Source organism: Quercus lobata, chromosome 9 (genome assembly GCF_001633185.2).
Source record: "Quercus lobata isolate SW786 chromosome 9, ValleyOak3.0 Primary Assembly, whole genome shotgun sequence".
Taxonomy (NCBI): domain Eukaryota; kingdom Viridiplantae; phylum Streptophyta; class Magnoliopsida; order Fagales; family Fagaceae; genus Quercus; species Quercus lobata.
The window spans coordinates 38,071,810-38,086,452 of NC_044912.1; the positions used below are offsets into that span (position 1 = coordinate 38,071,810).

Consider the following 14,643-nt stretch of genomic DNA (forward strand, 5'->3'; position numbering starts at 1 on the left):
CTGGTTTATAAAATAAATAAATTAATTAAAAAAATTATTAAAAAAAAACTATCAATCAGAAAGCTTTACGATTCTGCTCAATTATTGGATAGTTCCGTGATGCAAAAGTCAAGTTAGAAAAATATTTACAAAAGAAAAAGGATCGGTTAGAAAAGCAGCTAGAAAGTAAAATTTTACAGCTAGAATTGAATACTGCATATTTTATGCCGAAAATCATTTATTTGTTGTTGTAAAAAATATTAAGTTTTCTGGTTTATGGTACTGTTAATTTGAAAAGCTAGACTGATCCAGGTTTTAAGCAATGAACTTACACTACTAGCACAACCGTCCCCTCATTTTGGCAAGTAGTGACTAAATATAGCAGAAACTTTATCACTACAACCTTCTTTTTTTGGTTATTGGTGATATGTGAAGGGCCAAACAATCCAAGGAAAAGATATTTTCTGTTCAACATATATTATTGTATTGTGGTCCAAAGATTGTGATTGTTAGGCAAAGGTTAAAAGTGGGTATCTCATTATCTCTTGGCCTTATTGTCTAATATAGGTAGCTTTCACATTTTTATAATCATACGCATCTGATCTACCAGTTTATTCAACATAGGCATCTGGTACCCTTCTTTAATTTGCTTATATAACCATTTCCAACCCCTCAAATTGTAAGCAATCTGATTTCCATAATCCAAAATTCACCACCTCTAGGATGGATCTCACTTCTAGTGTAGGAAATAAACTTGTTCCAGGAGATGAATTGGGCTATGACAGAGCCAAGGAAGTGAAGGAGTTTGATGAAACAAAAGCTGGAGTTAAAGGACTAGTAGACTCTGGAGTGACCAAGGTCCCAAGGTTCCTCATCCATCCACCAGAGAGCCTTCCAAATCCAATGCTATCACCAGCCACTACCCACTTCCAAGTTCCAGTGATTGATCTCCAAGGCTTTGAACAAAGTTTCCAGAGGATGGAAATCGCTGATCAAATACGTAAAGCATCAGAAACATGGGGCTTCTTTCAGATGATTAATCATGGAATTCCAGTTAGTGTTATAGACAACATGTTAGAAGCTGTGCGACAATTCCATGAGCAACCAAAGGAAAAGAAGATGGAGTGGTACTCGCGTGATCAAAAGCAACGAGTTAAGTATTACTGCAATGGTGATCTCTTAGTGTCCAAAGCAGCAAATTGGAGGGATTCAATTGCATTTGATTTCCGAGATGGTCCCTTAAACCCTGCAGCACTTCCCCTAGTATGCAGGTACTGTACATGCAATACATATATAAATATACTGTCTGTATATGCAAAATTAGCTAACACTTTATTTATTTGTGTCTTATTTTTCAGGGAGGTTGTAAGTGGATATATGAAACACGTGATTGAACTAAGAAAAGCACTATCAGAATTACTATCAGAGGCTTTGGGGCTTAACACTGACCACCTAGAAAACATAGAATGCATGAAAACTGAAACATTGGTATGCCACTATTACCCAGCTTGTCCTGAACCAGACTTGACCCTTGGCACAACAAAGCATTCGGACCCAGCCTCTCTAACTATACTCTTACAAGACAGTATTGGTGGCCTCCAAGTCCTCCATCAAAATCACTGGATTGACGTCCCACCAGTGCACGGAGCACTAGTAGCCAACATTGGTGACTTTATGCAGGTAAAAGTACTAGCTCTTTCCACACTCCACATACTTCTTGTTCAATCATTTATTCAGCTAAGCAAATGGGATGCGTTTGAACTTTGAAAACTGAAAAAGTGATAAGCCTAAAAGCTGTTCTTGTTTTTTATCATCGTTTGATAGCTATAATAATAGTAGATGGGGATTCAAACCTTGTTCGAGTAAGTAATATCACTTAACTATAAGGCTTTTGACACTAAATACTATTGAGCTATAAAATTTTTAACAGTAAATACTATCTTCTATTAAATTTAAAAAGAATTTTGTTAACAAATGCCCTAAAGGCCATTTGTTTAAAAAATAATTTTAGAAACTTTTTATAGGAGAGGGAAAAAAAAAAAACTGATTATTTTTTTTACAATTTTTTATATTTCACATAAAATGGATAAAAAAAAAAAAAATCCTTAGATGGTTTATTAATAAATGTACTAAAGATACTCATTAGCTAGAACCATTGAAAAATACCATATATTGGTCAACCTCAAAACAATTATATCTACTAAATAAACTAATGAATTCTTTTGTTGACATAAGAAATAAATTAGAATTTGGTTAATATGTGTAAAATATTATTTTTAGTTTTTTACCTTTATAAGTATAATAAATTTATGTTTTGTAATAATTGTACCAACCCTTAGGGTTTAAATTTTATAAAAAATAAAAAACCTTGATCCGAAGACTATTTTCTTTTTCTTTTTTTCTTTTTTCATTCCTCACTTAGTTTTAGATTTTGGTTTTTTTTTTTTTTTTTAATGTTATTAAAATTAAATTTTTAAAAGATAATGAGATATATGTATCATCCTTCTTACAACGTGTGGATTATATTGTCTAATATATGCATCCTTACTTTCATAACATGTGGAATGTGGATTCCATGATTGCAAAGTCCACACGCTATAAGAGAAAATGCGCACACCCTATGTATAAGATGCTCTGCTAGCTTGACTATGACATAATGTAGAACTACTCAACAAACAAACAAAAAATAAAGCGATATAATGTGGAATCTACATGTTGTGGAAGAAATGGTGCATGCATCTGAAGAGATAATTATTATCCCAACCGCCCTCTCCTCTCCCCCTTTCACCCCCAGAAAGTAAAATGTATCGTGGGGATTTATCACCCCCTCTCACAAGTATGTGAGCCCCACACTTGTAAGACTTACATGCTTATGAGAGGCACACTCTATATGTTAGACACACAAGATACCAACTCCTCTCACAAAGATTGATAGGTCCACCCCAAATCTTCCTCCCCCAGAAGGTATTATGTAAGTTGGGGATACATCTCTCTCTCTCTCTCTCCCGTGACCACCACCAACGCAACCACCACCCCCCCCCCCCCCCCCACTAAAAAATAATAAAATATAAAGACAATAAAGAGGGCAAATACTCTGCTTGACTACCGCTTTTTTTTTTTTTTCTTTTTTCTTTTTTCTTTTTTTATTAGCATATCTTGCGTCACAATCCGGTTCTCTTTTTTTTGTAGCTAATCACCAACGACAAGTTCAAAAGCGTGGAGCATAGGGTACTGGCTAGACGTATTGGGCCCAGGGTTTCAGTTGCATGCTTTTTATATCCAAGTGCTACACAAAAATTAAAAGCATATGGGCCAATAAAGGAGTTTCTATCTGACAACAACCCACCCATATACAGGGAAACCCATATTAGTGAATACCTTGCTTACTACAGATCAAAGGGACTTGATGGCAACTCAGCCCTTCCTCATTTTAAACTCACATATAGCAATAAAATGCAAGTTTAAGCAACCGCAACATTTTCAATTTTACTTTGAGGAATTCTCTAAACCAATCTGTATTGAAGTTAATAAATCTTTGCATTATTGTTAACTTCTATCTTTGTTTCATTTTATTATTTTACATTTTGTTTCTTGAAGATGAAGGGGACTTAACTGGAAATCTTTTATTGATAAAGATTTTCAACAATTTAAAGTACTAAAGAATTGGCAACAAACGTAAACATTAAAATACTGCACTTTTTTTATTTGAAGAATCAAGCTTCCAAACAAATCACAACAAAAATTGAAACAAGAAACAGTGGTAAAACAATAAATGGCATCTTTACACACTTTAAAGTAGAGAAACAATAATTATCTTCACATAATCGTTGGGTTTTTTCCCATCTTCCTTGCATTTCATTTTTCCCCTCTCTCTTTGGTTTTTTTTTTTTTTTCTTTTTGGCCCGGGGGGTGGGGGGTGGTGGTTTTGGGTTTGCAAACAAAAGCCAGAGACTCAAGAAGCCTATTAAAGATCACATATGACTCACAATATTTTACAGAGAAGCCCTCATGAAAATCTCCCAAGTGTCACCAGACATCACTGTTGCATTGCTTGCTTGGGTTGCAATATTTGAACAAGGGACCACAATATATCCATTCTGTGTATGTTTCTGTTGTTCTGGCCCTGTATAATTAACAAGTTTCAAATAGCCGAACATTGAAATACACATGATCAATAAGAACCAAATATCTCATCCAGAATTCTGAACCTACCTCAACTACAAAACATATCCATGTCTTCTCACCATGGGCTTCTGTTACACCTTTTAAGATTGTCAGACCCAAGCTTCTGATGGCTTCTGCTATCTCAAGAAAATGGCTGCATTCCTCACACAACATCTGCACATATCAGCCATAGTGTAATACTGGAAACATATAGAAAGCAACAAGGATAAGGAAACAAAAAATAGGAAGATGATAAAATAGAGGTGCATCTTCTTTGGAGAAGCAAATTGGACTGGCATACATAACCTATTCAGTGGTTTCTTCTTGTTTTTTTTCTTCTTAGCCTCGTGTTATTCCCAAAATAAAATTAAGCCTTTCACAAAATTTTATGAACCGTGCATACCTCTACAAGCATCTGTCCATTCTTGTTAAGATTCTCTACTATTATTGAACAAACTTTCAGATGACCTCCCACCTCCACTGCCCAGCTTGAACCATGTTCAGAACTAGAGCATGATACCATACCTGGTTCCTTGTTATGCAACTGCAAATTCAGCAGTAATATGTAAGAAGAAAAGAGAGTAACATATTAAGTCATCAAACATGCAAGTTCTTTCTGATAGGCAGTAGATGGTCAAAATTTTAAATTGGATAATATCACTTTGAAGTCTGGCAGTTTGTTACATAGCAGAGGGTAGGGAAATGTATATGTAACACTCAAAGATTCTATGTACAACAGTGATTATTTTACCGGCACTTGATTATAATTCCACAAGAGTGCTAGGAGGGAGTCCACTCCAATCATAAGTAATTATCTAAAAGCACTGCCTCATAATTGAAAATTAAAAATTCAATTTTTGCTTCTTAAGTTATGATGAGAGCCTGGTTAAGTTCTTTATCCACCAAGCCCAGGTTAAAAGATACGTGACACATGAAGGCCAAAGCCTTACCTTCAAATTGGCACATTTATTTAGCTTGTCAGCATGCTTAGTTATGCTTTGCAGAAAGAGCATGTGCTTGATTGTGCGTTCCAGCAGTGAATCAATACTGCACTGTGCAACAATCATGAAAATTTCAGCATATTATACATAAAGAACTGCAAATATCGCCAGATCAAAACCCAGCAGGCAGAATGGATTGCAAGAAAGTTACCTTTGATCCGTTGGGCACCAAATCCCGCAGCTCCTTAATACGATCTTGGATCAATTGTCTGTCCCTGGGCCTAGGCCTACAATTTTCACCAGGCCTGGCTCTTTTTTTGTTGTTCTTAGCTGGTTCTGATGATCTCTCCAGCTGCTCGCTACATGAACTTGGACAATTTGATGAAAAACCTGTTGGAGATATCGCACCACAAACCCCCGATGAGCTCAAGCAGTGCTGTTTGTCATCCCCTACAAGAGAGGACTTCTCAAATGAATAAGCTGCTGACGTGATAGTATGCACAGTATGGCTAGAAGGCTCTGGACTGACTTCAGTTGTCAACAGAGATTGCACTGGTTTACAGAATGGTTTCTCACTTTTAATATCACTACCACTTTGGCAAACATTGGCCACTACAGCTTCTAGAAGATGATCAGGGTGAGAGTCAGATGTCAACTGGCTACTGCTCATCCCCTCTGGCATCACAAGAGCTGTTCTATCTTCAGTCTTCTCAGCTTGCCAATCAAAATAATCACTCTTTTTCAGAAAAGCTGGTCCAAGCACTTCTTGGAGCTCACATCCAGCAGGGAAATTCAAAGATGTGTTCAATATATCCATATGGCTTGACTCAGTTTGAAAGTCCAATTTGTCCAAATCTTTATGGACTTTCATGTCTAAGGATTCAGGTTTCTGCAACAGACCATTTTCATAAAATCCTATACCATCCAACTTAAATCTGTCACAAACAGCTGAGTCAAGGAGGTCTGAAGATAAGTACGTGAAATCAACTCCAACCTTATCAGCTGGAACTATAACATCATATAAGTTAACACTATCAGTAGCAGAATTGTGTGAGAATGAATTGGCATTGGATTCTGAACACACCCCCACATCTTTGCAGCCACTATTCTCCCCTGCACATTTCCTGTCATCAACCACTCTCACCCCTACTAGTTTCTGATGCTCCAAATTGACAATTTTAGACTTTGACGAATGAAATTTTGCACTTTCATCACCTCCTGAAGTGGATAACTCAAGCCCCCCATGATTATTGACCACTTCAACTGCTTTTTCCTGATAAAAATCATGTGGTGGAAAAGCATAGGAACTATCACTGTCTTTCCCAAAATATGGAAACATGGAAACCCAAACATCTGGCCTTTCTCTGTCTATGGCTTTATCTAAATTCTGTAAGCCATCAGGAATCATCTCTGAAGCCAAACTATTTGTTGACATATGTTGCTGAAAAAAACAAGAATATTAATGTGTCGCACAGTGACAAATTATGATGTTGCTTCATTTATGTGCATGAGAGAGTTACCAGACGTAATAAATTCTTCATACTACATTGTATTGGACTAGGAATAGGCTCTATAGAAGAATCTTGAAGGGTCAAAAAGACATCTCTAATATGATTCACCAGCTTCATATCTTCATTGACCTGCTTTTCGCAAAGAGAAAATAAATATAAAAGAAAATCCAGCTTTAAATGACATGTAGGTCATGAGTTTAAAAACTTCAGCATGCATTAATTTTGCAGATCCTTATAACCAAGCTAATACATTACTCCCATGATGGTCAAAATAGAATTGAAAGTTCATTACTGAGAGATATTGCATACATTAGTACAGAATGTATCCTAAAACAACAAGAAACTAACAGTAAAAAGATGCAGGATAATAAGAATTGTGGGGGGCATACTGTGAAGAATCCAAGCATGTGAATCATAAATTAGGGGACAAACAAACTGGATAAACTGTGACATGTTAATAGCAATTCACATGACGCTTTAACAGATCAACTTGGGGCAGAATACATTATAAATTTGTTAACTAGAAGCAGACACAAGAAAATCATTGCCCCAGTGGTTTAGTGGCATCAACACTGCCCCTTATTGGCAATAACTGCTCCACTCCAAATAGCTTTTTCATCCACTATAATGACCTGGTCTTAAGGTAGACATCAGCTAGGGTTTTGTATCTTACCACTTATATTAAAAGGAGGAAGAGAAGATATATAAGTTCACTGTAGCAAAATAATAAAATTAATTACACCAATTGCCTTACAGCCTAATGGCATGCAGCTCCCTAATTGTCTGGTGTTCAATCCCTCTTACTTACATTTAGCATAAAAGACAACACTAATAAAGATAAGTACTCAACCCAATGCTTAAATGTTGTAAATTTTGACTCTCAAATCCTCAAATAGTCAAATCCATAAACTTAGTATGGTAAAATGTGGACTTGACCAAACATTGAACTTGACATTATTAAGATATCCTGAGGTGCTCCATTGAATCTATGTTATGGTGTTAATGACTTAGCAGAATTTTCACCCAATTATTATAAAATCCACGTTTTATATTATTGATCCTGCCAAAACAGGGCCCTGAGAGAGGTGACTTGGTGATATCTCAGTCCTCTCAACATTACAATGGTCACTATTTTTTTTAGTGTAAAAGCACCAATAATCATCAATAAAGCATACAAACATGAGAAATTTGATCAGTTCATCGATCACTATTCACTGCAGAAGCAAGTATGGCAACAGAAGTGAATTAACATCTGAATAGCTATAATGCCAAACACAGCAATGTTGAAAATTAAAAATAAATAAATAAATAAACAAAGAAAAAGCTAAGTTCAATATCTATCCTGTAGCCCCATAGGAAACTGCACAAACATCAACTTGGAGTAAAAGTTTCAGTAATCATGCATGATTGTGACAATGCACCAAAAGAATTTTGAACTTATCGTACTTTATTTAAAGAGCCAAGCTGTACAACTCCATGCGGGGCAACAGAAACAACAACGATAGTCTACAGGACAAAACAAGAACAATATTGTTAAAAGGATATCAAAGTGGATTAGTGAAAACCAGAAACCATTAAAACAGAGAAAAACAAGATACATAAATGGAAATGTTGGACCACCTAAAACCATATATCCTACCATGTAGCCATCAACTTATCACAATACAACTAGTAATAAGTTATCTGTTTATTCATCTCTGTTGTCCAAATGTTAATAAATTGCACCTCAGGTTATGATAAGTCAGTAACACACGTAGCAAATTAGGAGTTGAATGAATACATTACTCTAATTGATATTCTACAAGGTAAGGTTAGTTTAATCTGAATAGCCTATCAGAGTGGCATGCACCACTACTGTTAGTCCAAGCAGAATAAAAGCATGCATTGGTCCAATGGTTGGAACACATTCAGACACTTAGGTGTGGCACATGGACAAACAAATAGTATCTTGTGATTCACAGTAATATATAAATGTATATATATATATATATATATATATATCAACATGCTTTAAGTAAACAAACTTCAGTAAATTAACTGGTTGTTCCATTATCAATCTCACAAGCCAATTAAATACTAACGCAACAAATGAACATCAGGTCCATTGTATTTCTCATAGATATTATTATGACCTATAACCATAAAAAGATAAAAATACAATGGGGAAAAAAATCAATGGCATTTAAGTGTATCACAGAAACAAAGTCCTTCGCTATCCCTAGCAATCATCAGTCATCACAAAGTTAAAACATCAAAAGAAAGTAGGCATACCCTGATCCCCGCTGAAAATTGTGTTTGCCACCCATCGCAGTACTGAACATAACAAGAGAGGGAAAAACAGATTAACAACAATAAGAATGAATGGTGAATCAATTAGATAGGTGCTGAGCTATTCTTAAAACAGAATTAATCATCATACATGCAAATAAGCATGTTATTTAGTTTCATTGAAGGAAGTTCGGCACCTCGTAAGATAAGCAGGAATTTGTAACATGCTTATCTGCAAAGATCCACTGATGCTTTCCAGTAACTGCCACCTGTCCAACAATCCTGGGAAAAGAAAGGATTAAAATGTAAAGTTAACCGGTGATACTCTAGATTAGTCATCAAGTTCCTATTCTTCAGATGCAATTTTTTACAGTTATGCTGCAAACCGAAAAGATTGACCAGGAGCATAAGCTTATTTTAAAGTGATAACCTCACGTTTTCTCAACTTAAAATCGCCTGTTTTATGAAAACGTATATGGGATTTGAAAAGGAAAAATATAAAATATGCGAGATGTTCAGAAAAATGTCCTTGTATCACAGTAGCATGACAAGAGCACCCCATATAGCATATCAAATTGTGAATAAGTGAGAAGAGTCCTACCCTTCTCCCAGAGAATATACATGATACGACATCTTTGCCACAGCTAACCCTAGGGGATCATGCGAATAATGGCCATCAGGCAACTTCTCCTGTGTCTTACTGCTGTAATTATTCGCCAAAGAGTCATGTTGCTCATGATGGCTGTCATAGTAAGCATCCTCCCACGTCAACACCCTGCGTAAAACAAAAAACAAAATAAAATAAAACACCATACCCCAGGCCAGAATGAAAATCACCCTAACATACCATGATGTTCATAAATTCAGAAGAATTGACCAAATCCCACTTAACACAATATCAATAATTTTGATAGAAACAATAGGATTTGAACCCACAACACATCCGCTCCATAATGATTACAATCTCTTAATCGTCAAACCAACACACCAATCGATTTTTGTCTTATTTGATGACAAGATAAGAGACTTTCCAATTTGAGATAACTGAACAACCCACAACCCAATATTATTATTATTATTATTATTATTATTAATATTTTCACACCTTCTTACATACATATATCCAAAAAAAAATTGTTCATATTTAGATGCATAATAAGTTCCATTTCCCTTAATATAAGTTCAAAACAACCATGACAAACTCCTGTCAACTTCGAAAACATTAAAAGCAAGTAATTAAGCATACAGAAATTTTAGCTTAAACTCATCCAAACAAACAACATATACTTACTATATATGAAGGATAAAAAAAAAAGAAGAGTAAGAAAAAGAAAGAAAGAACTGACATCCTGGCGCGATATTTGAACTTCCAAAAGACTGCATATTTCCAGCCAGTATTCAAACAGAGGGTCCTCAACTTCTCACTATAACTACCCATCTTTCTCTCTCTCTAAAACACTACCCCTCCAAAAATCAAAACAACTAAAAACTCACTCACAAAACTCTCTTTTTCTCTCTCTCTCTCTCTCTCTCTCTCTCTCTCTCTCTCTCTCTCTAAGTGTGCTTGTTTTTCAGAGTTTCTCTCTTTCTCTCTCTCTCTCTAACTCCCTCTATAAGAGCCTCTACCAGCCTGCTTTCTCCGCAACCCAGCTCGCCGCTTTATCGGCGGTCCTACTGTCGGCAATAGCAGACTATCCCTTCCCATTCCTCTCCTTTCCATCAACTCCGAACACTTCCGATCCAGATTTCTCTAACCCTTCTTCAACTTCCACAAACTCTCCCTTTAGCTTATATCAGACGACATCGTTTCGTTTCGTTTCGCTTCGCTTCACTTTTTTGCTTCCACAATCAACAAACAACAAGCTATACGTTTTCGTTGAATTCAATTCAATTCAATTCAATTCAATTTCAACCTTCAAGGTTTCACTTTCACTTTCACTTTCAGCAGGTTTTTCTTTCTTTCTTTTTTGGGGAGGGGGGATTTCGTTTTCTAGAGAGAGAAACAAAGAGTGGATTTGATTTTCCTTTTCTTTTGTTTTGTGTGTTTGGTGCAAAGAATAGAAAAATAGTTTCTTTTGGATTTTTTTTTTTTTTTTTTTTTTTGGTGTATGCGCTGTGTGCACACGGCTCAGTTTAGCTTTTAATGACAAGATGTGAAGTCACTAATACTCCTACACATTTTATATGGTGCGCATGATGCGCAGTACGCACCACTTCTTCATTTTTCTCACTTTCTTTAATAATGCGCACTTTAGCTGTTGTTGTTGTTTGAGGTGTGAAAATGTGTAGTAAAGGAAATTTAGGCATAGATTGAGAGAGAGAGAACAAGAAAAGAAGACAAGACAAGGGGCTATTGAGAAAGAGGAGAGGCTATATCTATATTTAAGGAAAATTGGGTTATTGAGTACACTTTCTAGGTAGTGTTTTTAGATGGCCAACAACATCATGCCTAAGTGAGGAAAATGCTCCTTATCTTCCCCAACATTTTTCAATCCCTTTTTTGAAACCTTAATGAAAACTTACCCTCCTATCTCTCTCTCTCTCTCTCCATAAGTCCTTTTCAACAATCATTTTATTGCCCAAAAGTTGTGACACCCACACCCTCATTTTCCTTTGTCCCCATTCTTCCCCCCTTATAAGATTTAATCAAAACTAAAATCGAAATCGAAATTGAAAATTTTAAGAAAAATGTTACAGTTGTTATATAAACTATTTGCAAACTCATATGATAATAAATGTAACTAGTGGACTTCAATAACATAATAAATGATTGTCAGAATTATTTCTAAAAAAATTGGTGACGTATCAATTAGTAAAGCTTATATGACAAAAATTGAGTCTTGTTAATACATGCCCTTAAGGACAACTTTTGAAAAGTTTTGATATTACTTTCATGTGAAATATAAAAAACTGTTAAAATAATCAATTGTTTTTTTTCTTTTCCCATCAAAATTTATAAAAAATTTCTAAATTAATACCTTTAAGACATCTATTAACTTTTCTCTTAAAAATTTGTATTATCCTCTACATCAGTGATTGATATTTTAATCCTCGATACAGTTGGACCAATCGATGCTCATCAAGTGGCATTTGAGCACAATGATCGTGCATTGGTTTTATCTGAATGGCTAAGTGTTTATCTTGATCTTTATTTTGCAATTATGTCTTGCTACATTGTCTAGGAGCTGTTTGTATGTGGTCATGACATATTCATGAAGTAATGTTTCATGCACCACACCAACTCAACATCATTTTTCGAATCCCATGATTTTTGTTTTAACAGTGGGATCTTCAGTGATTATTGTCATTGATTTCTAATCATTTTTTTCACTATTTTTATTCAATTTGCTACAATTAATTGTGGAACTGTGGTAAATTTACTGGTCATGAAGGACAAAATTACAAAAATAAGCGAAATGATCACATTATATTCATCATCAAAAACAATCACCTACCAAACGTTGCTTTTGTTTTAAAGATTCAATTTGTCGGAAAATAATTTAAGAGATAGTTTACCTTGTTCACTGGTAATATTTAGGCATAATCATGATTTATTTCTTATTGTATGTTGTATCTTTATTTTAGTGTTAGATATCTTAATTATTTTGTTTGAGCTAGGAATTAAAAAATAACAAAAGAACTATAGGTTTCCTTTATTATTCATCATAATAATGGTCTATGAACAACTAGGCTTAAAAATTGACTGCAAGAGAGAGAGAGAGAGAGAGGCCTGCTGTCCCATGGGTCTACTAGTTATCATCTTTACAAATTTTATAGGTCAAAACTTTTCAACTTATTTAAATCGTACAATTATTATACAAATGCAATTTTTACCATTGGCTTTTTTTCATTTCCTTTTTTTTTTTTTTTTTTTTTTTTTTTTTTTTTCTTTTTTATGGTCCTCTCTATCTAATGATGAAAAGATTGAAATGCTCTGGACGGCTGTTAATTTTTTTCCGATAAATTAATACCCAGAAAAGGAAATAAATGTACCTATTGAGTATTGACCCCTTGTTGAATCTCATTAAAATAAAGTCAACCAGCTTGTACAATGTGCATGAATAAGCTGAGTTAGTGAACCAACTGATAGGTCATTTTCTGATGTATAAAGAAAACAGTGAGGGAAATGAGTAGGGTCATGAATGCAAAGAGACAAAGCACAATGATATCTTTCTCTTTCAAAGTTTCTCTCCCATAATTTTTTTTTTTTTTTTAATTTGGTTTCTAATAAAATGATAAACCTCAATTTCTTATTAAGTAAATCAATTACATGGGCTCCTTCACATATGAGGTAAGAAATATACAATGCTGCAAAATCATAAAGAAAGAAAAGAGATGGGTTTGACAATTTTTTTCAATTTGCAACCAGATTCCAAAGGCCACACCTATTATCATTTCCATCACCTTCTACTTTTTCCAAGCTTTCTCTTTCTCTCTATATAAAAAATAGAGTTTTGGAACCAAAATCATCCTAAGTAGATTTTGTTCTTAGCTTTTTACAAACATGCGATCTAGAGAGGTGACTTGGTCTATAGGGTCATGAGTAAATGTTTGATCTCTCTCTCTCTCTCTGTCGCTCTCTAAGTCAATATTGTCCTGCTTGAAAATGGAAGATCCATTTTGAAAATCCAATGTTTACATATGATATCTAAGTGACACTAGTGGCCATTACCTGAATAAAATTTTCGTACTTAGTGATTTGGGATTGGCACTTTTTATATTATTTTCTTCGGGAACTTTTTCCTAGAATCTAACTGATAATAAAAGCAAGAGCAGCAATTAATGAAACTTATTCAAAATTTTATTTTCTTTCTGGCTAGTCATCTTACCAAATCGGACAAATCTGGCGATAGGGAATCCAATGGAGATTATAGTTTAAACTATTTAGCGATTAGATAACTTTCCATATTACCATAGTTTAAGTTATGGAAGATTCATGATTACGTTGATTGAAGTGATCTTCACAAGCAAACTCACCCAGTAATCTACAAATTTTCAAATTAAATTAATAGTATCAATTATGAAGACATAGCTGGACCAATTTTTTTTTTTTTTTTTTAAGAAATGAGTGGATGAAACTTATTATAATTAAGAATTAAATCAATCATAGAATGTTTTTCTAAAAGTAAGTAAACTTTAAAAACAGATTTTATTTTTTTTTAGCTTTCCCAAAAATATAAATGGTCTTATTCTATTTCTTTATTTCTTCTTCTTCTTCTTTCTTCTTTCTTTTCTCTTTTTTTTTTTTTCTTTTTTTTTGGGTGGGGGTGGGGGGGTGTGTTGTGGTCTAAACTTTGTTCCAACGAAACTACATTAAGAGCTACCTCTGGAATCAGCATCCATAAAACCTTTCCAAATCCATGCAAAGGATGGGTATGACAGAAGTAGATGACTAATTGTTACTAATATTAAGTCAATGTCTATTTGTATTAGTGATCGGTGAACTTACAAAATTGATTCAAGAGATAGACCCTTGGATTTTTTTTTCAAATAATATAGTTTTAGCGGATAAAATTAAAAATAGAATTAGTGTCAAGTTAAAAATTTGATGATATGCTCTAAAATCTAAATTATTTCCATTAAGACAGACTAAAATAGAGTATATGTAATGTAAGTTTAGTAAAAGTAGAAATAAAAATAAAGGGACTGTAAGACTTGATGGTCAAGAAACACTAAAAGGCGAGATCTTTTAATATCTTGGATCAATAATTTATAAATATTGTGATACTGTAGAGGATGTAGATCATAAAATAAGAGTAGAGTGGATGAAGTAGAAAAAG

At 34.4% G+C, this 14,643-nt stretch overlaps 2 protein-coding genes across 3 annotated transcripts; one reads left to right on the forward strand and one right to left on the reverse strand.

The window, feature by feature from the left end:
* Positions 1–526: 526 nt before the first annotated feature.
* On the forward strand, positions 527–3,546 carry LOC115959560 (1-aminocyclopropane-1-carboxylate oxidase homolog 1-like). The gene is made up of 3 exons (XM_031078000.1): positions 527–1,250; positions 1,338–1,659; positions 3,169–3,546. The coding sequence occupies exons 1-3, from the start codon at positions 703–705 to the stop codon at positions 3,442–3,444; spliced, it is 1,146 nt and encodes a 381-aa protein (XP_030933860.1). The 5' UTR covers positions 527–702; the 3' UTR covers positions 3,445–3,546.
* A 194-nt stretch (positions 3,547–3,740) lies between these two features.
* LOC115959559 (transcription factor bHLH155) lies at positions 3,741–10,375 on the reverse strand. 2 transcript variants are annotated; one of them, XR_004084920.1, is made up of 11 exons: positions 10,210–10,375; positions 9,465–9,638; positions 9,061–9,145; positions 8,867–8,908; positions 8,042–8,101; positions 6,605–6,724; positions 5,296–6,525; positions 5,094–5,195; positions 4,547–4,687; positions 4,192–4,297; positions 3,741–4,102 (listed from the first exon to the last, which is right to left on the reverse strand). XR_004084920.1 is itself a non-coding variant. In XM_031077999.1 (11 exons), exons 1-11 carry the CDS (start codon positions 10,299–10,301, stop codon positions 4,016–4,018), a joined length of 2,259 nt encoding a protein of 752 aa, XP_030933859.1. In that variant the 5' UTR covers positions 10,302–10,375; the 3' UTR covers positions 3,741–4,015. The 2 variants fall into 2 exon arrangements, 1 of the variants encoding a protein (XP_030933859.1); XM_031077999.1 differs by having other exon boundaries at positions 4,192–4,317.
* Between the last annotated feature and the right edge of the window lie 4,268 nt (positions 10,376–14,643).